Source organism: Sorex fumeus, unplaced genomic scaffold (genome assembly GCF_029834395.1).
Source record: "Sorex fumeus unplaced genomic scaffold, SorFum_2.1 ptg000191l, whole genome shotgun sequence".
Classification (NCBI taxonomy): Eukaryota; Metazoa; Chordata; class Mammalia; order Eulipotyphla; family Soricidae; genus Sorex; species Sorex fumeus.
Window position 1 is genome coordinate 3,473,710 of NW_026606248.1, and position 14,129 is coordinate 3,487,838.

A 14,129-nucleotide genomic window follows, 5' to 3' on the forward strand; every position below is an offset into this window, starting at 1 on the left:
TTCTGTGTTCATACTCCTGTGTTCTCCCACAGCCATGACCTGGCATTGTCTCACCCTTGTTTTTGGTCTGTCAGCTTTCACCAGACCTTTCAAAGCCTATGTGCCAGGCACAGTTTTTGTTCTTTACATGCTTATCTCATTCAATTCTCTAACACTCCTTATGAGATAAGGATTTTTATATCTATTTTTATCAGAACATAGAGTCTTAGAGCAGTAAGGTCACTTTCCCAAGAACGTGTAGCTTCAAAACATTGAGTTTAGGGGCCAGTGCGATAGTACAGTGGGTACTATATTGCCTTGCATGCACCCAACCTGAGTTCAATCCGTGGCATCTCATATGGTCCTCTGAACCTACTAGAATTGATCCTTGCATAGACTAAGCTCTGAACACCACCAGGGGTTGTCCTAAAATAAAACATCAAATTTATCTGGCTCTGAAACTCTTGTTCTTAGCCATACCACAATTGGCACAAAATTCCAAAAGGTTCTTTATGCAGGTGGCAGAAATATGACAACATATCTTAAGTTCTTACTCAACTATTTAAAAAACAAGTCAATTATTGTCATTCCCTGTATATTTTTCTCTCTGTTTTATAATTTTTTTGGCTATTCCCCGTTCCTTGACCAATTTTAATAGTATTAATTTTGTTCCATACAAATAATGAAGAACTTTTCTGAGGCAATCTGACAGCTTATCTGTTTGTAGCAAACATCAATGAAGCTGGTCAAACTTACTAAGATTGTCCCATGGAATTTTGAGTTTCTTTTGGAGAGTAAAAGCTGTTGACATGAGCTACCTGGGAGTATCAAAGTGGAATTAAATATTATTGCTGTTTGTCTTCACAAAATTCTTCAACTAGTTTGAAAAATTTACAAATATAAATATATTTATATTCATAAATATAAAAATACATTTAAACAGATAAGCTTTCAGATTGCCTCAGAAGAGTTCTTCATTATTTGTATAAACAAATTGAACAAAAGCAATACTTCTAAAAACCCAAATTGAAGTTTGGATTTCTAGAGAGTGGAGTTAATCTCTGATTAACTCTTCAACCAGACCATGCATTCTCAATGAAGTTTAGAAAACAATAAACAGCGTTGCTTCTTGTGTTTTAAATACATTTAAACATGCAATGAAGAGAGACTCTAGGTGGCTAAAAGAAAGAGCGCAGGTCGGGTTTGTTATTTTTCCCCCTCCCATCGCTTTCCTGACTCATGTTGAAAGGCTTTTGTTTCTAATCAAAGCAACAAACGGTACTGTCATTTCCTTGCGATTATAGGGCAGAGGAAGGCGTCCGGGGGTTTTAGGTCCCTACTTCCACCAGCTTGTCTTTGGAGAGCGCACACATACTGACCCAAGTACTTACTACACATGTCCTTTGTCCTGCACATTCTCATCAATCCTTTTAAATGAGCCGCGATCATGGTTCGGAGGTAAGAACAATTTCTCTTCTAATTTCGAGCTACAGATTATTCACTCTTTCTTCCTGAGTGCTTACTGGCATTTCTTAGCAAAGTCTTGGCAGATTCTACTAACCTAATTACTATATTCCAGAACCCAGTTTTCAGGAAACAACAAGAAATCTGTATCATCGCTCTTTCCAAAGAGTAGTTTTTTAACCAAAGAGTTACTTTAATATGCTTCAGTTTGTTTTCCAAGTGGAGATGACCCTTCCCAGTCACTTTAGGGAGTGGGAGTTGGGGTGGAAAGGTAGGGAAGGGGTTCCTGTCGTTTTTTAAATGCTCTCTCTGCAGCCTTAAATGTCCTGAAAGATTCACTTCTTGTTTTTACTTCAGATTTTTGGTATTGTTTTTTAAATGTGCCATTTCATCTCTCTACTCCCCCACCCAATGCTACCCTTTTTCTTTTCTTTGTTTTTTTTTTTAATTTAAAGATGTAAGCTTCTTTATGGATGTGGAAAGAACGGTGTGAGAGCGGGCTCTGTGTGAGCAGCACATACCCGCTTTTGGACTTGCAGTTGTTAAATCTCCTCAGGGTACTTTGTTTGGGGTCTTTATTTTTGTGGTAGCAAATACCCTGTGAGGGATTAGAACTCATTAGTAGCTTCTCCAAAAGTATGTTTTCATGTCAAACCCTGTTCTTCCTCGAGAGAAACAGTGGTTTCTCTCCTCTCAGTGTTTTCTCGCCTTGATTTCTGCTCCTCCTCTCTTCCTGCAAATCTGGTTTCCATGAAGATTCTAGGCAACCAAATTCAGCAGCTCAGGTCGAATGTGGAGCAGCAGTTTTGGGATATGACTATAAATTAACGAAACGTTTATGATTCGTCAAAGGAAGTCTTACATTCTAATTAAAGGGAAGCTTAATTTTCTCCCCCTTTCCTCCTTTGAAATGTGGTTATGTTAAACTCATCAAGTCCAAGTTCGTGTGTCCATTATTTTCCTTTTGATAGGTAGATGTTGTAGATGGAGGAAGGGAGGCGAGTCTGGGTCGACTTCAGAAAACAAAGGAAATTGTCTCATACAGCAGGCTGCAAAGCTCTTGGATATAGAAGGAAGTCTGTGGAGGAAGTGGTAGGATTGGAGAGAAAAAAATGGCAAGGAAATAAATGTATCGCAATAGGGACTAGGATAGCACCCCTTTGCCATGGCATAGCACAATTGGGTTGTATAGAAATGAATCATTTATCTCTAAATCAATCGTGTCTAAAGGTATCTAATAATCTGAAAGAGTAGAAAAGGAGCAGAACCTGAGAGATAATATAAGGCTTAAGGGCTTGCATGAAGCCACCCTAGGTTTGATCCTTGGAATCGAATATGGTCCCCAAGGCTCTATCAGGAGTCATCCTGAGAACAGGACCAGGAGTTACTGTTGAGCACTGTCAGGCATTGCCAGAAAACAAACGAACAAAGAAAAGAAGAAAGAAATGCAGTTATTTTCAAATTAATTCCATGCAATTTTAGGATAACCTTGGGCCTTGGATTATAATATCATGTTCTTTCAGATTAAGGCCATAAAATCTCATTACCAGTAAGATCATTTTATATTTCAATGTAATGAGACAGGAATGAGACACCACACCACTTAGAGCAGCCTCACAAATGACATTTCCATGGGACTGTAGAGATATTGCAGTGGATTGAGAACTTGCCTTGCACATGGGTTTGGTCCCCAGCATCCAATATAGTCCTTTGAGCACCAGGAGTGATCCCTGAGTGCAGAGCCAGAAGTAAGTCCTGAGAATACCAGGTGACCCCAAAACAAACAAACAAAAAGAAACAAAACAAAAAAGGTACTTTCAAACAGACATAATTTATTCCAGAGCATGTGTGCTGCCCATGTGGTCCTCCGAGGGAAATGCAGACAATCTATGACTGGTAGAATGAGGATTCAGGCATGATTCAAAAAAATACATCATAGAGTGATACAGAATTGTGGTGATGTGAAATTGCCTGGGTTTTTGGTTTTTGGAGTTTGTTTGGAGTGGGGGGTATTGGGGGTGGGGGGCCCTTGGTGGTGCCACCCATGCTGAACCTTATCCTTGAGCCATGATTGTTAAACACATTTATGCCATGGAATATTTGACCCAAAGGGGACCATATAAGTCATTTTGTCCAGTCTCCTGTTACTGATGCTATAAAAATTCAGAAACCTGTAGGAATGTTCCTTACACCTCCTATTCTGATCACGTCAGGGCCCAGTTTTGAGTCTGGGTTCCTGAGTCTGGATTCCATACTCTCTGCTGTATCTGGGATCAGCTAATTACTCTGACTAATTCCCAGCATCTCTGCATTTCATTTGATGAGGTTTCTTCTCATGCACAGTTTCTTTTCTCTTGTTCTTTTGTGTTGTTATTGTTGTTGTTTTAGTGGGAAGGGCTTCACTCCATGATACTCAGGGTTTCTTCTGGTTTTGTACTCAGGAATCACTGCTGGCAGTGCTTGGGGGACATATGGGGTGCCAGGGATTGAACTGGGTCAGTTGCATGCAAGACAAGTGCCCTACTCACTGTGCTGTCTCTTTAGACCCTCATGCACACATTTCTATCTGGGAACAGAAATATGGACATTACATTCTAAATGAGATCCCACTTCTTTGTAAGCACTACATTCATCTGCTGGCAGAAACCAGGGGGCAGGTTCATGAGATACTCCCCCAAGAATTAGCAGCCATCCTGCCCCTGCCCCTACTGACAGGCTATATTTTTTAAAAAAGCATCCTTACCCAGCGAGATAGTGGGCAAGGAGTTTACACTTGAATTTAGTCAACCTGGGTTCAATCCTTGGCATTCCCAATGGTCCCCTGAGCATTGCCAGGAGTGATCACTGAGCACAAAGGCAGAGGTAAGCCCTGAGCATGGCTGGATATGCCCCAAAACAAAACTCCTAAAATTCTTTATCTTTGCATAGAAGGTATTGTGAGAAACTGAAACATTTCAGAGTTCTTATTAGAGGACTATCTCATGATCATAGTTCAAGTAGGAGACTTTTGTTTTTCCCTGAAGTGGAGTCTCTGAAGTTTCAGTTAAGACTATTTAGCCTTGAAATTTTTAATGAAAGATTCTTAGAGCCAGAGAGATAGTATGGGGTTGGGACATTTGCTTTGCATGCTGCCAACCCTCATTTGATCCCTGATACCACATGATCCACTGAACATCACTCAGGAATAAATCTGAGCGCAGGACCAAGAGGAGCCCCTGCATACCGCTGGATGTGACCCAGCAATCCAAAATAAATGAATATAAAAATAAATAATATACTTTGTCTAAGCTGGAAAGATAAGTCTGAGAATAGGTAAACTATACATTAATACCCATGAATGTAATCTATCAGGGCTTAAGGGTTAATCATTCCAATAGAAGCAATGTATGGAAAGGAAAATATGGACACTGTTTATCTTAGGGTTTTTACAGTATATTGTTTTTGTTTTTAAGGAAAGCTTTGCGGATGGAGCTGTAATGCTCTTTTCACTTCCGTTCACTTTGTTTATTTTTTTCCTTGGGTTCTTCTGTCTGAAGCTAAAATGAGGAAGTCAGCAAAGTTTCTACTTATTCCTTAAAGATTGAGCTTGGTACTACGTCCCACTAACTTTTATATTCAGTTTTTCTGATCAAGAACAGGATTAGCCAGAACCAGACCTTCCATAATAGAAACTCTGTTTCTGATAGAGTATGTGGTGTGGATGTTTAGGCAGTTCAGGCCTTAACTGCTCTTTACTGACAAGTTTTATGACTTGGGAGTTAATATTTCCTGCCCATGCCACAGAATCCACATTTGTGAATCAAGAATTTAGACTATTACTAAGACTGCTTTCAGCTTCAAAATGCTGTTTGCCACTAGTTTTCTATTACCAGATACGCTGGAGCTGTTTCTGTCTCTGCTTTCTTCCTTCGCCTTCCGTTCCTCTATTCCTCTTTTGTTTTTCTCCCTTCTTTCTGTTCATGGATATATGCCTTTTCTCCTACAGAGAAATTCAGGGAACTAACTGCCATGTTTGAATACCCAAGAGAGCCAGTAGCAGTGTAAGGTTGGCTTAAACTTAGTAGGGAAAAGGTGGAAATGAAGAAATTACTAAAACTGCTTGCTGGAGTCAAACATGGAGATTCTCTCTAGAAAGAAATCAGGACCTGTAAGAATGAATGCAGCTCTTAAACTAAAATTCACACTGCTCCTTAGATTCCAAACTCTTTAACAAGTCCACACACAAACCCTGGGTATATGGTTGTATGCCGTCAACCTGGGTTCAATCCCTGGCACTAAAGGGAGTGAATGGAATGATCTAAATCATTCCAAGCGATGAGCTTGTAAAAGCTGTTGACATGGAGTAATTGTGAGTAGGGGAATTTAATTAGTATGATGTTAAGGTCAAAGGATAAATCCATCAAGGATATATTTTGATTGCAATTGAATAATTGTAAGTCCACTGGTAAAGGCTTGATTTTTGGTGGACTCTAGGTAAAACAGAGAGAGCGAGGAGATGAGGGTAAAGTGCGTCCCATTTTCATGTGTAAACTCTGCTTTGCCACTTGTGAACTGAGTAACACTCCCCTCTTCTGATAGGGATCATTAAAATTACCTTATGGAATTGTTGAGGGAATGAAAGCTAGCCTCTGGCATTGAAGATGGGTCTAATAAACAGTTACTATTATTTAATATGTTGTCAGACATCTTTCCCAAGATAAATGGTGTCATGAAAACCTGTAGACATTGCCAGATGATTGAATATACAAGTAATGAAAACAGGAATTTTGTTTCAGGGTCCATGATCAGATAAATATAATCCAGTTATTCATAGCCCTGCATTTGGTTCTTCCTAAATCATTCCATGTCAGGACACCCATTAGCTTCCATAAGTGGGAACCCACGAGATCACAGGCCCTGTAGACATTTGTCTGGATTTCACTGGGTGCAAATTCACAGGTAAGTGATTACAGTATATCCATTGCAGCTTTCAGTACTGGGATTGAGGTTAAGTGCTATCTTTTCATTTTGTTTCAGTCTTTGTTTAGTTGTTCTCTTTGGGGTCACACGTGGAATTTTTCAAGAGCTATTTCTTGCTTTGTGCTCAGGGGTCTTTCCCGATGGTGTTCAGGCTGCTACACAATGACACAGATCAAACCCAGCCTCTCTTATGCAAGACTAGCCCTTCAAGGAATTTCCCCAGTTCAATTGCTCATTTTTATAGAAACCCAGTTAAGTTTTTAAGGTATTTTAAGATTCTGGATCCAATACAAATGTGAAGAAAATTATAGCATTTCTTCCTAGAAATAGTCTCACTAACAAGTTTTTCTTATACTTAGGTAGAATTTGCAAGCCCTTCTAGCCTCATTAACAGATCTTTGGGAGGCCTGTGTATTTCAGCATAAGAATTACAGATCTTGGGGCTGAGGATGTGGCTCAGTGGTAGAGCACACCCCTCACATGTATGATCATGGGTCTGATTCCCAGCACCAGGTACAATCTTGACTGAATTATAAATATGCCTTTCAAAGGAATGGGGAGAAAATAGTTGACCTCTGTGTGTGAAGCCCAAAATACAAATTTTCTGGAGCTTAAATACCGAACCTTCCTTTGGTCTGCTAGAATGGGGGTGTCAGGGAACTGACCTGGGCTTCCTCGCTGGTAGTTAGAAGTTCCACGCAAGTGCTGCCACTCTCCTTCTGTGACTATTTATATTGCTCCTCCAGGAATAAGTCATACCTTTAGCAACAACTGGGTGCAGAGGAGGCAAGATCCCTCCTGGTACTTGGTCTTCTGTTGTGTTGAGGGCAAGGTCAGTCTTGTGGGACCTGAAAGTAATTGCTCTGTTCACCATTATAGATAGTCATCTGGCTTTAGGGGATTCATCTGAAAATCTGTAGGGATGTTTCAGTAACCACTAGACTTGAGTTGGAACAATTAGAGGTTGTTCATGGTAACCACCCGCATCCCCACCATGTGATGCAAGCACCCCTTCTATCTTAGAACAAATATGCAGGTCCAACATGCATGAACCTAGTTCTGTCACATTTTTTAAACAATTGCTGGGTGCAAATTCACAGGTGATTACAGTATATCTATTGTTACAACCAGTGATACTTTGAAAACAAATTTAAAAAAATGTTTTCATAGGTTGCTTTCCAAGTTTTTAAAAATGAGCTAGCAACTCCAATTTTTCTTTCAGCAGTTACCTTTGCAAGGTAGTGCTACAAGCAAACCATGTAATGGTAAAGAAGACAGATATAATCCTTGGAGGTGGTCATTTATTAAATAACAAAGCACATCATTATTTAATTACAATTGTGAAAAATTGTTGCAAAAGAGTGGTTTAAAGAACTAAAGAACAAACTGCCTCACAATAAGAGTTACAAAGACCAGAGCTGTTCTCCATCTTCAATGAGCATCAGCTCACTTAAACTTCATGGCCAGGCAGCAGGATTATTTCCATTAATCATATCAGGAAACCCAGTAACAAAGAGATGAGGTCACTTGCCCACAGTCATGCCACTAGCCTATCTATCAGGATTCAAAGCTCTAGGCAATCTGACGCCAGAGTTTTCACTCCTAACCTCTACACTCTTTCTTCCATGAGAAAATGACTTTCAAACACATTTTTAAGACTCAGTTCGATGAGACAGTTTCCACACCCCCTCCTGCTTAAAGGAGGGAAGGAAATCACAGAGGAAGAAGCCAGCAGGGACCCTGGAACTAGAGCGCGGAGTAAGAAGAAGGAAGCCAAGCCTCAGGGAAACAGAGAGGAGCCAGGCCACACAGACTGAGTAAAACAGGAGAGATTTTTAATCCAGCTCTGAAGCTAAGACCTTGTGCACAAAGGAGACCCTCAGGATATTCTCGTGTCTACGATATGAAAACCTGAAGGTGAGTTTCTCCTGAACATGCCTCAAGTTAGATGGATTCATGTCTATAGAAAAACCTGTTTAGGGATTCTCTTTTTCGTCATCAGCCTGTCCCACTGATAACTTCTTTTAGTTTTTCGTTGTTGAGATCTCATTGTATACAATTACATTAATATTTTTGTATTACGCTCACCCACCACCAGAGATCCAGTAGCCCTCCACCATCTTCCTAGATTTCTTCCCCACACCGTTGAGCAATTTGAAATCAAATGAAGGGGTTAAGTGATTTGTCTAAGTCTCCGTTTCTCAGCTCTGTAGGCAATATCTCAGGGTTTGTTTGTCTTGGGCATCTTCTATTCCTTTGTTTTACTTCTTTATATATCTACAGATGTATCAAGTGAGATCATCTCGTGTTTGTCTTTCTCCTTCTGACACACTTCACTTAGCATAGCAACTTCCATCCAAGTTGATGTAAAGTGTAAGATTTTATCTTTCCTCGCAGTTTAATAGTATTCCATTATTCTCTTTATCCACTCATCTGTTATTGAATATTTGGTTGTTTCCAGATTTTGGCTAGTGTAATTGAACTGCTGTATGTATGTCTTTACGGATTCATGTTTTGTGTTTGGGGGAAGTACCTAAAAGAGGTATTGTATTGCTAGATCCTCTGAAAGCTCTTTTAAAATACTTTTTAAAAGTTTCCATACTGGGTCTTCATAAATGAAAGCTAAAACAGACAGTGATCCCACCCATAGTGAATGATTTTCATTTTATTTCTGCCAGAACTGATTGATATGGACCACTCTAACTAATGATGGTGATAGCTCATCTTGCTTTGATTCGCATTTCCCTAATAATCAGTGATGATTAGAACTTTTCCATATACATATCTGTCTTCTACCTATACTTTTCTTTTGTTTTGTGTGTCACACCCAGCAGTGCTCAGGACTTATTCCTGGCTCTGAGCTCAGACATCATTTCTAGCAGACTTGAAGACCACATGTGGATGCCATGGATGGAGTCCATATCAGCCTCCTGCAAGGCAAGCAACATGCCTGTTGTACTCTTGCATTGGCCTCATCCTCTCCCCAATTTTTGATGGGGTTGTTTGTCTCCTTGTTGAGTTTGTGAAGTGCTTCATGTGTCTTGCATATTCACATTTTGTCTGATAACATGATACTTTTTCTTCAATCCAAATTGGTTTCTGCCTTTTCAGAAGCCTGAAGGATTTCATTGTCCTTAAAGGTATCTGTGACCATGCTGAGCCTGTGGCCTGTTCGAGCCATAACATCACACTGTCACGGCAGCCACGGAGCCATGGGCACTGGGCTGAGAGCATCCCATGCTTTTCTCTCGTCTCAGCTTGACCTCATGAAGTAGAAACTGTTACTAGCCAAATTTTCTGTGACAAAGAAATCAGTTGAAAGGGGTTAAGTGATTTGTCCAAGACTCCACCGGCCATCCAGGTTTCTTCGTGCCAAAGTCCATCCTTAGCCCTGAACTGTGTTTCTCCCTCTGTATGGCTTCCCATTTAGAAATGAGAAGATGTACAAAGTTAATAACGGAACAGTATAAAATGCAGAGTTTCCATTAAGTTTCTTTTTCTAGGCCAACAATTAAATAGAACACAATGAACCTTCCCCCATGGACTGAAGCAGCCTTGTAAACCATCCCAGCCCTCAGAGATACCCCTCAACTGAACTGGTAGCATCGTCATCAATTGAGATATCTGAAGGGAATGAAGAGGTCTGTATTTGGATACGAACCAGTAGAAATTTAGAAGAGACAAAAGAGTACTGAGAGACAAGATAATCACTTTACTATTTATTGGGTACTTGCTATGTGTAGTATTCAGTCATTTAATCTTCAAAACAAATTGATGAAATTAATCATATTTGTACCTCATTTTCCACAAGAGGACCAATGGAAAAAATCTTCTAGGTTGTTATTGACCTTTTGCAGGCAATCCCACATCATGTCTTTTCTGTCCCTGAAGACTCCAGTACCCTTCTTCTTGCAGCATTGAAATAAAGCCTGTGTTCATTGCTCTGGACCATGGTGCAGTATATGACAAAGCCTAGTGGTGTTCAAACTTTTAGACCTGGAGAGCTTTCTGAGATATACAGGGCTGACATGCTTCACATTCCTAACAAGCTTCGGTTGATGCTACTGGCCCAAGGACCACACTTTGACAATCTGACCTTGTCCCCTGTACTCTCCCTTTCGGTTATCAAGCTCCAATAACGTTATTGCTGTTTTGTTTAAGCTTCTCAATGCCGTGACTAAACTCTACCAAGGGAAATAAAATTTGGTCTTTGAGGGGCAAACAATCCCCAGAAAAATGACCTTTGCTATTATGATAATTTGTGAGCCTCCAAAGTTCATCTCTGCACTATAATACATGTGGTGTTAAAATTTAATGGAGGAGAAGGACATCAGGTGGGAAAATGTCTGAAGAGGTTTCTTAAGAGTATGATCATAGGGGCTGGAGTGATAGCACAGCTGGTAGTATTTGCCTTGCACCCAACTGACCCAGGTTGGATTCCCAGCATTCCATATGGTTCCCCGAGCACCATCAGGAGTAATTCCTGAGTGCAGAGCCAGGAGTAACCCCTGTGCATCACCAGGTGTGATGCAAAAAAAAAAAAGGGTAGGATCATAAAAAAATGTATAGTACATTTTTTGTTTGCTTTCTTTATATTTTTCTACCCACTTTCTTCCTTCCCTTTGTTGTTGTTGATGTTGTTGTGATGACACTCATGCCTGGCTGTGGTGCTCACACAGTTTTATCTATGGTACTCACTGGGGACCTAGTGTCAGGTGAGGGTGCTCACAGTCTTGGCCGCAGTGCTCAGACATGTGCACACACTCCAAGAGTCACACTTCCTGCCCGTGCCGCTTTTTTCAGTTGTAGTGCTCAACAAAGGTCACACTCTTGTTTGTGGTGTGCTTCCACATACCTTATGATACTTAGGATGACAACCAGCAGAGGTGCACTGCTTCTGCAGCAGAGCTGGTGTAATCTGTCTTCTACAACACATGTTCTGGCCCCAGGGCCTTTGCTCTTGTTGGTCGCTCTCCTGGAATGTTCTTTCCCCAGGTCTTTCCAAGGCTGACTCCCAATCATTCCCCTCTTGAATGAAATGTCACTTCCTCAAATAGCCGTTTCCTGACTATCCTAAAGTAGCAACTCTCCCCCATCACATTATTCTGTGATGTTTCCTGTACTTGTGGTGCTTAGCTCAGTCTGAAGTCAAGCTGTGTCTTGGGGGTCCTGTTTGATGGGCAGCCTCTTCACTAGCAAAAGTGTAAGAGAAGAGCACTTGGCACCAGTTTGTGTTGCTGCTTACCACACAGAATCTGTTATAAAGTCTGACACGTGAGAAGACTTGGAAATACTTGTGGATATGAGAGTGGATGTTAACTCATAGTTTTAAAAATGATCAAATTTAATAAAGCGGTCAAATTCAGTTGGGCAGGAGCGATGGGACAGCAGGTGAGGCACTTGCATTGCATGGAGCTGACCTGGGCTTGATCCCTACATTTGATGTGGTGCCCCAACCACCACCAGGACTAACCCCTGGGTACCACCAGGTGGGGCCCAAAAAGCAAAAAAATAACCTTAAAAAAAAAACCTGACTCTCAGTGTTCAGGCTTCTGGTCCCCTGCTTAACCACTGCTGAAAACTGGGCCTGGTGCCTGAAGAGATCAAGTGGCCCGGTGCTGCCACCGGTTCACCAGATGCCACATGTCAGGCAGGGAGGAGGAGAAAAACCCATATTGTTTATTCCTTATCCCTCCACTTTATTATTACTATTATTATCACAACTAGAAAGATGGGGGAGGGGAACCCTAATGTTAAGCAAAGAACTGACCACCACCCAAATAAAAAATAATAATAAAACAAAAAGTTTAGTCAAATGCCCAAAGCCACTAACCAGTTGTTAGAGAAAACTTGGGGCCGGTTTTCTTTCCTTTTTCTTCCCCCAGAATCACTTCTTGGGGTAGATACACCTGTTCGTAGCTTCTTTATCTTTAGACTGTTAGCTAATCCAGCCATCAGCACACTCCAGAACATTCTTATTATCACATAGAATCGCACTGGGCACTGACATGAAAGACTTGCCTTTATTTAGCCTCACCTCAACTATAGTTTGATAGGAAATGTGACGGTCATTTAAAGGGATATATCATGATCTATAGAATTTAAAAGTTCACTTGAACCATGAAAGAAAATCCAATTGACTGGTTATCACCACCCCCAAAAGAATGGTAGAATTTATATTAGAATAATATTTATCTGCTGGGAGATAAAACAAAAAATCAATTCAACTAACAAAATGGACAGTGCTTACAACTTGGTGGACATTTGGATATTATAGAATATGAAGAAAGAAATGATGAAGCATAATATTACCAACTACTGAAAAAAATAGCTCTGGTTATTCAGATGCGATTTTCATTTATAACTTGTTGTATTTGAGGAAGAAACACGAATTTTCATAGAAACCAAGTAAGCCAAAGTACAATGGGTGGTCACTCAAGCACTGTAATGAAACAAAATTGAAAGGTACACAATAGGTCTACTGCTCAGCTATAATGGTCATGAAAATCTGGAGTGTTTCTTTTCTTTTTTATAATTTCATTTTCCCTGTGGCATACCCAATGTGCCGAATACCAGTAACAATGATGGGTCTCATTCTCCTAACCCTGAAAGAATCTTGAATATGGCACTTTTAAAAATCTCAGGGCTAGGACGAAGGAGACATTACTGGTGCCTGCTCGAGACAATCGAGGAACAACAGGATGATCGTGATCGTGATGATTTTATTTATTGAATCACCGTGAGAGCAGTTACAGAGCTTTCGGGTTTAAATCTTGGTCATACAATGAAACTCCCATCCCTTCACCAGTGCCCCTTTTCCACCACCAAAACCCCCATTATACCCCCATCCCACAGCCTCCCTCTACCTGTGGGGTAGATGATTTCCGCATTACTCTCTCTCTCTCTCTCTACTTTGATTACATTCAATATTTTAACACCGGACCCACCACTATTATTTGGGATTTTACCCCAACACTCAGATCTGCTGAAAAAGCTAACCATCGACAATTTGTTTTTTTATTGCTGGTTATGAATAACATATGATGTCACGCAGCTGCAGTAGTGGCTACGCGATTTTGGAATTCCAAAATTTTAACAATTAAATCTGGAGGGATTTTTGCCAAAACCTGCTGGGTTCCGAGTTTTGTTTCTGAGTCTCTGGGACCATGTCCGTTAAGCAGCTTGATCAGGAGCCAGAGAGGTCATTCATGGGAAGCAACTGGGGGCTCTCATTAGGCGGGGTGGAAAGGGCCGGCTCCACCCCCATCCCATGAGGCCCCTTGTGTCTCGTCACTGTGAACCCAAACCTGACTGTCCAGTGGCCTCTGGAGTATGGCGGCCACCAAGCCGCCAAGGGGGAGCAGGCAAAGGGACAACACCCTTTCCTCTCTAGGGTGACCCAGCACCGGTAACTCATTGAGGGGACCAGATGCATCTCTGCCAAAGGCCGCTGGGTTCCGAGATTTGTCTCTGAGTCTCTGGGATCATGGCCATTAAGCAGTTCAATCAGGAACTAGAGAGGCCTTGCCTCCAATTATATAGCTGAGCTGGAGGTGGTTTGTGGGTGTGTCTCCCACATACCTAACTTTTGGCCACTTACTTTCTTGGTAAATTTGGCCCCAAGTTTCTGGGGTCTGGCCAGAGGCACAGCAGCAATTTGGGGGTATCTGGAAGTTGAAGGAGATATCAGGCTGCTAATGCACTCACCTCACAGTGACACATTGACC

At 41.1% G+C, this 14,129-nt stretch overlaps 1 protein-coding gene across 2 annotated transcripts in view; it reads left to right on the forward strand.

Moving 5' to 3' along the window:
* Positions 1–14,129, forward strand: part of FRMD4B (FERM domain containing 4B) — a 232,287-nt gene that overhangs the window by 31,154 nt on the left and 187,004 nt on the right. Inside the window, exon 1 of one of the 2 annotated variants that reach the window (XM_056108021.1) lies at positions 1,346–1,437. The exons of the other annotated variant lie outside the window; for it this stretch is intronic. Within the exon in view, the coding sequence (XP_055963996.1) occupies positions 1,414–1,437 (24 nt within the window). The 5' untranslated portion in view covers positions 1,346–1,413. Of the gene's footprint in view, positions 1–1,345; positions 1,438–14,129 lie in introns of those variants that run through there. 2 annotated transcript variants of the gene reach the window in all.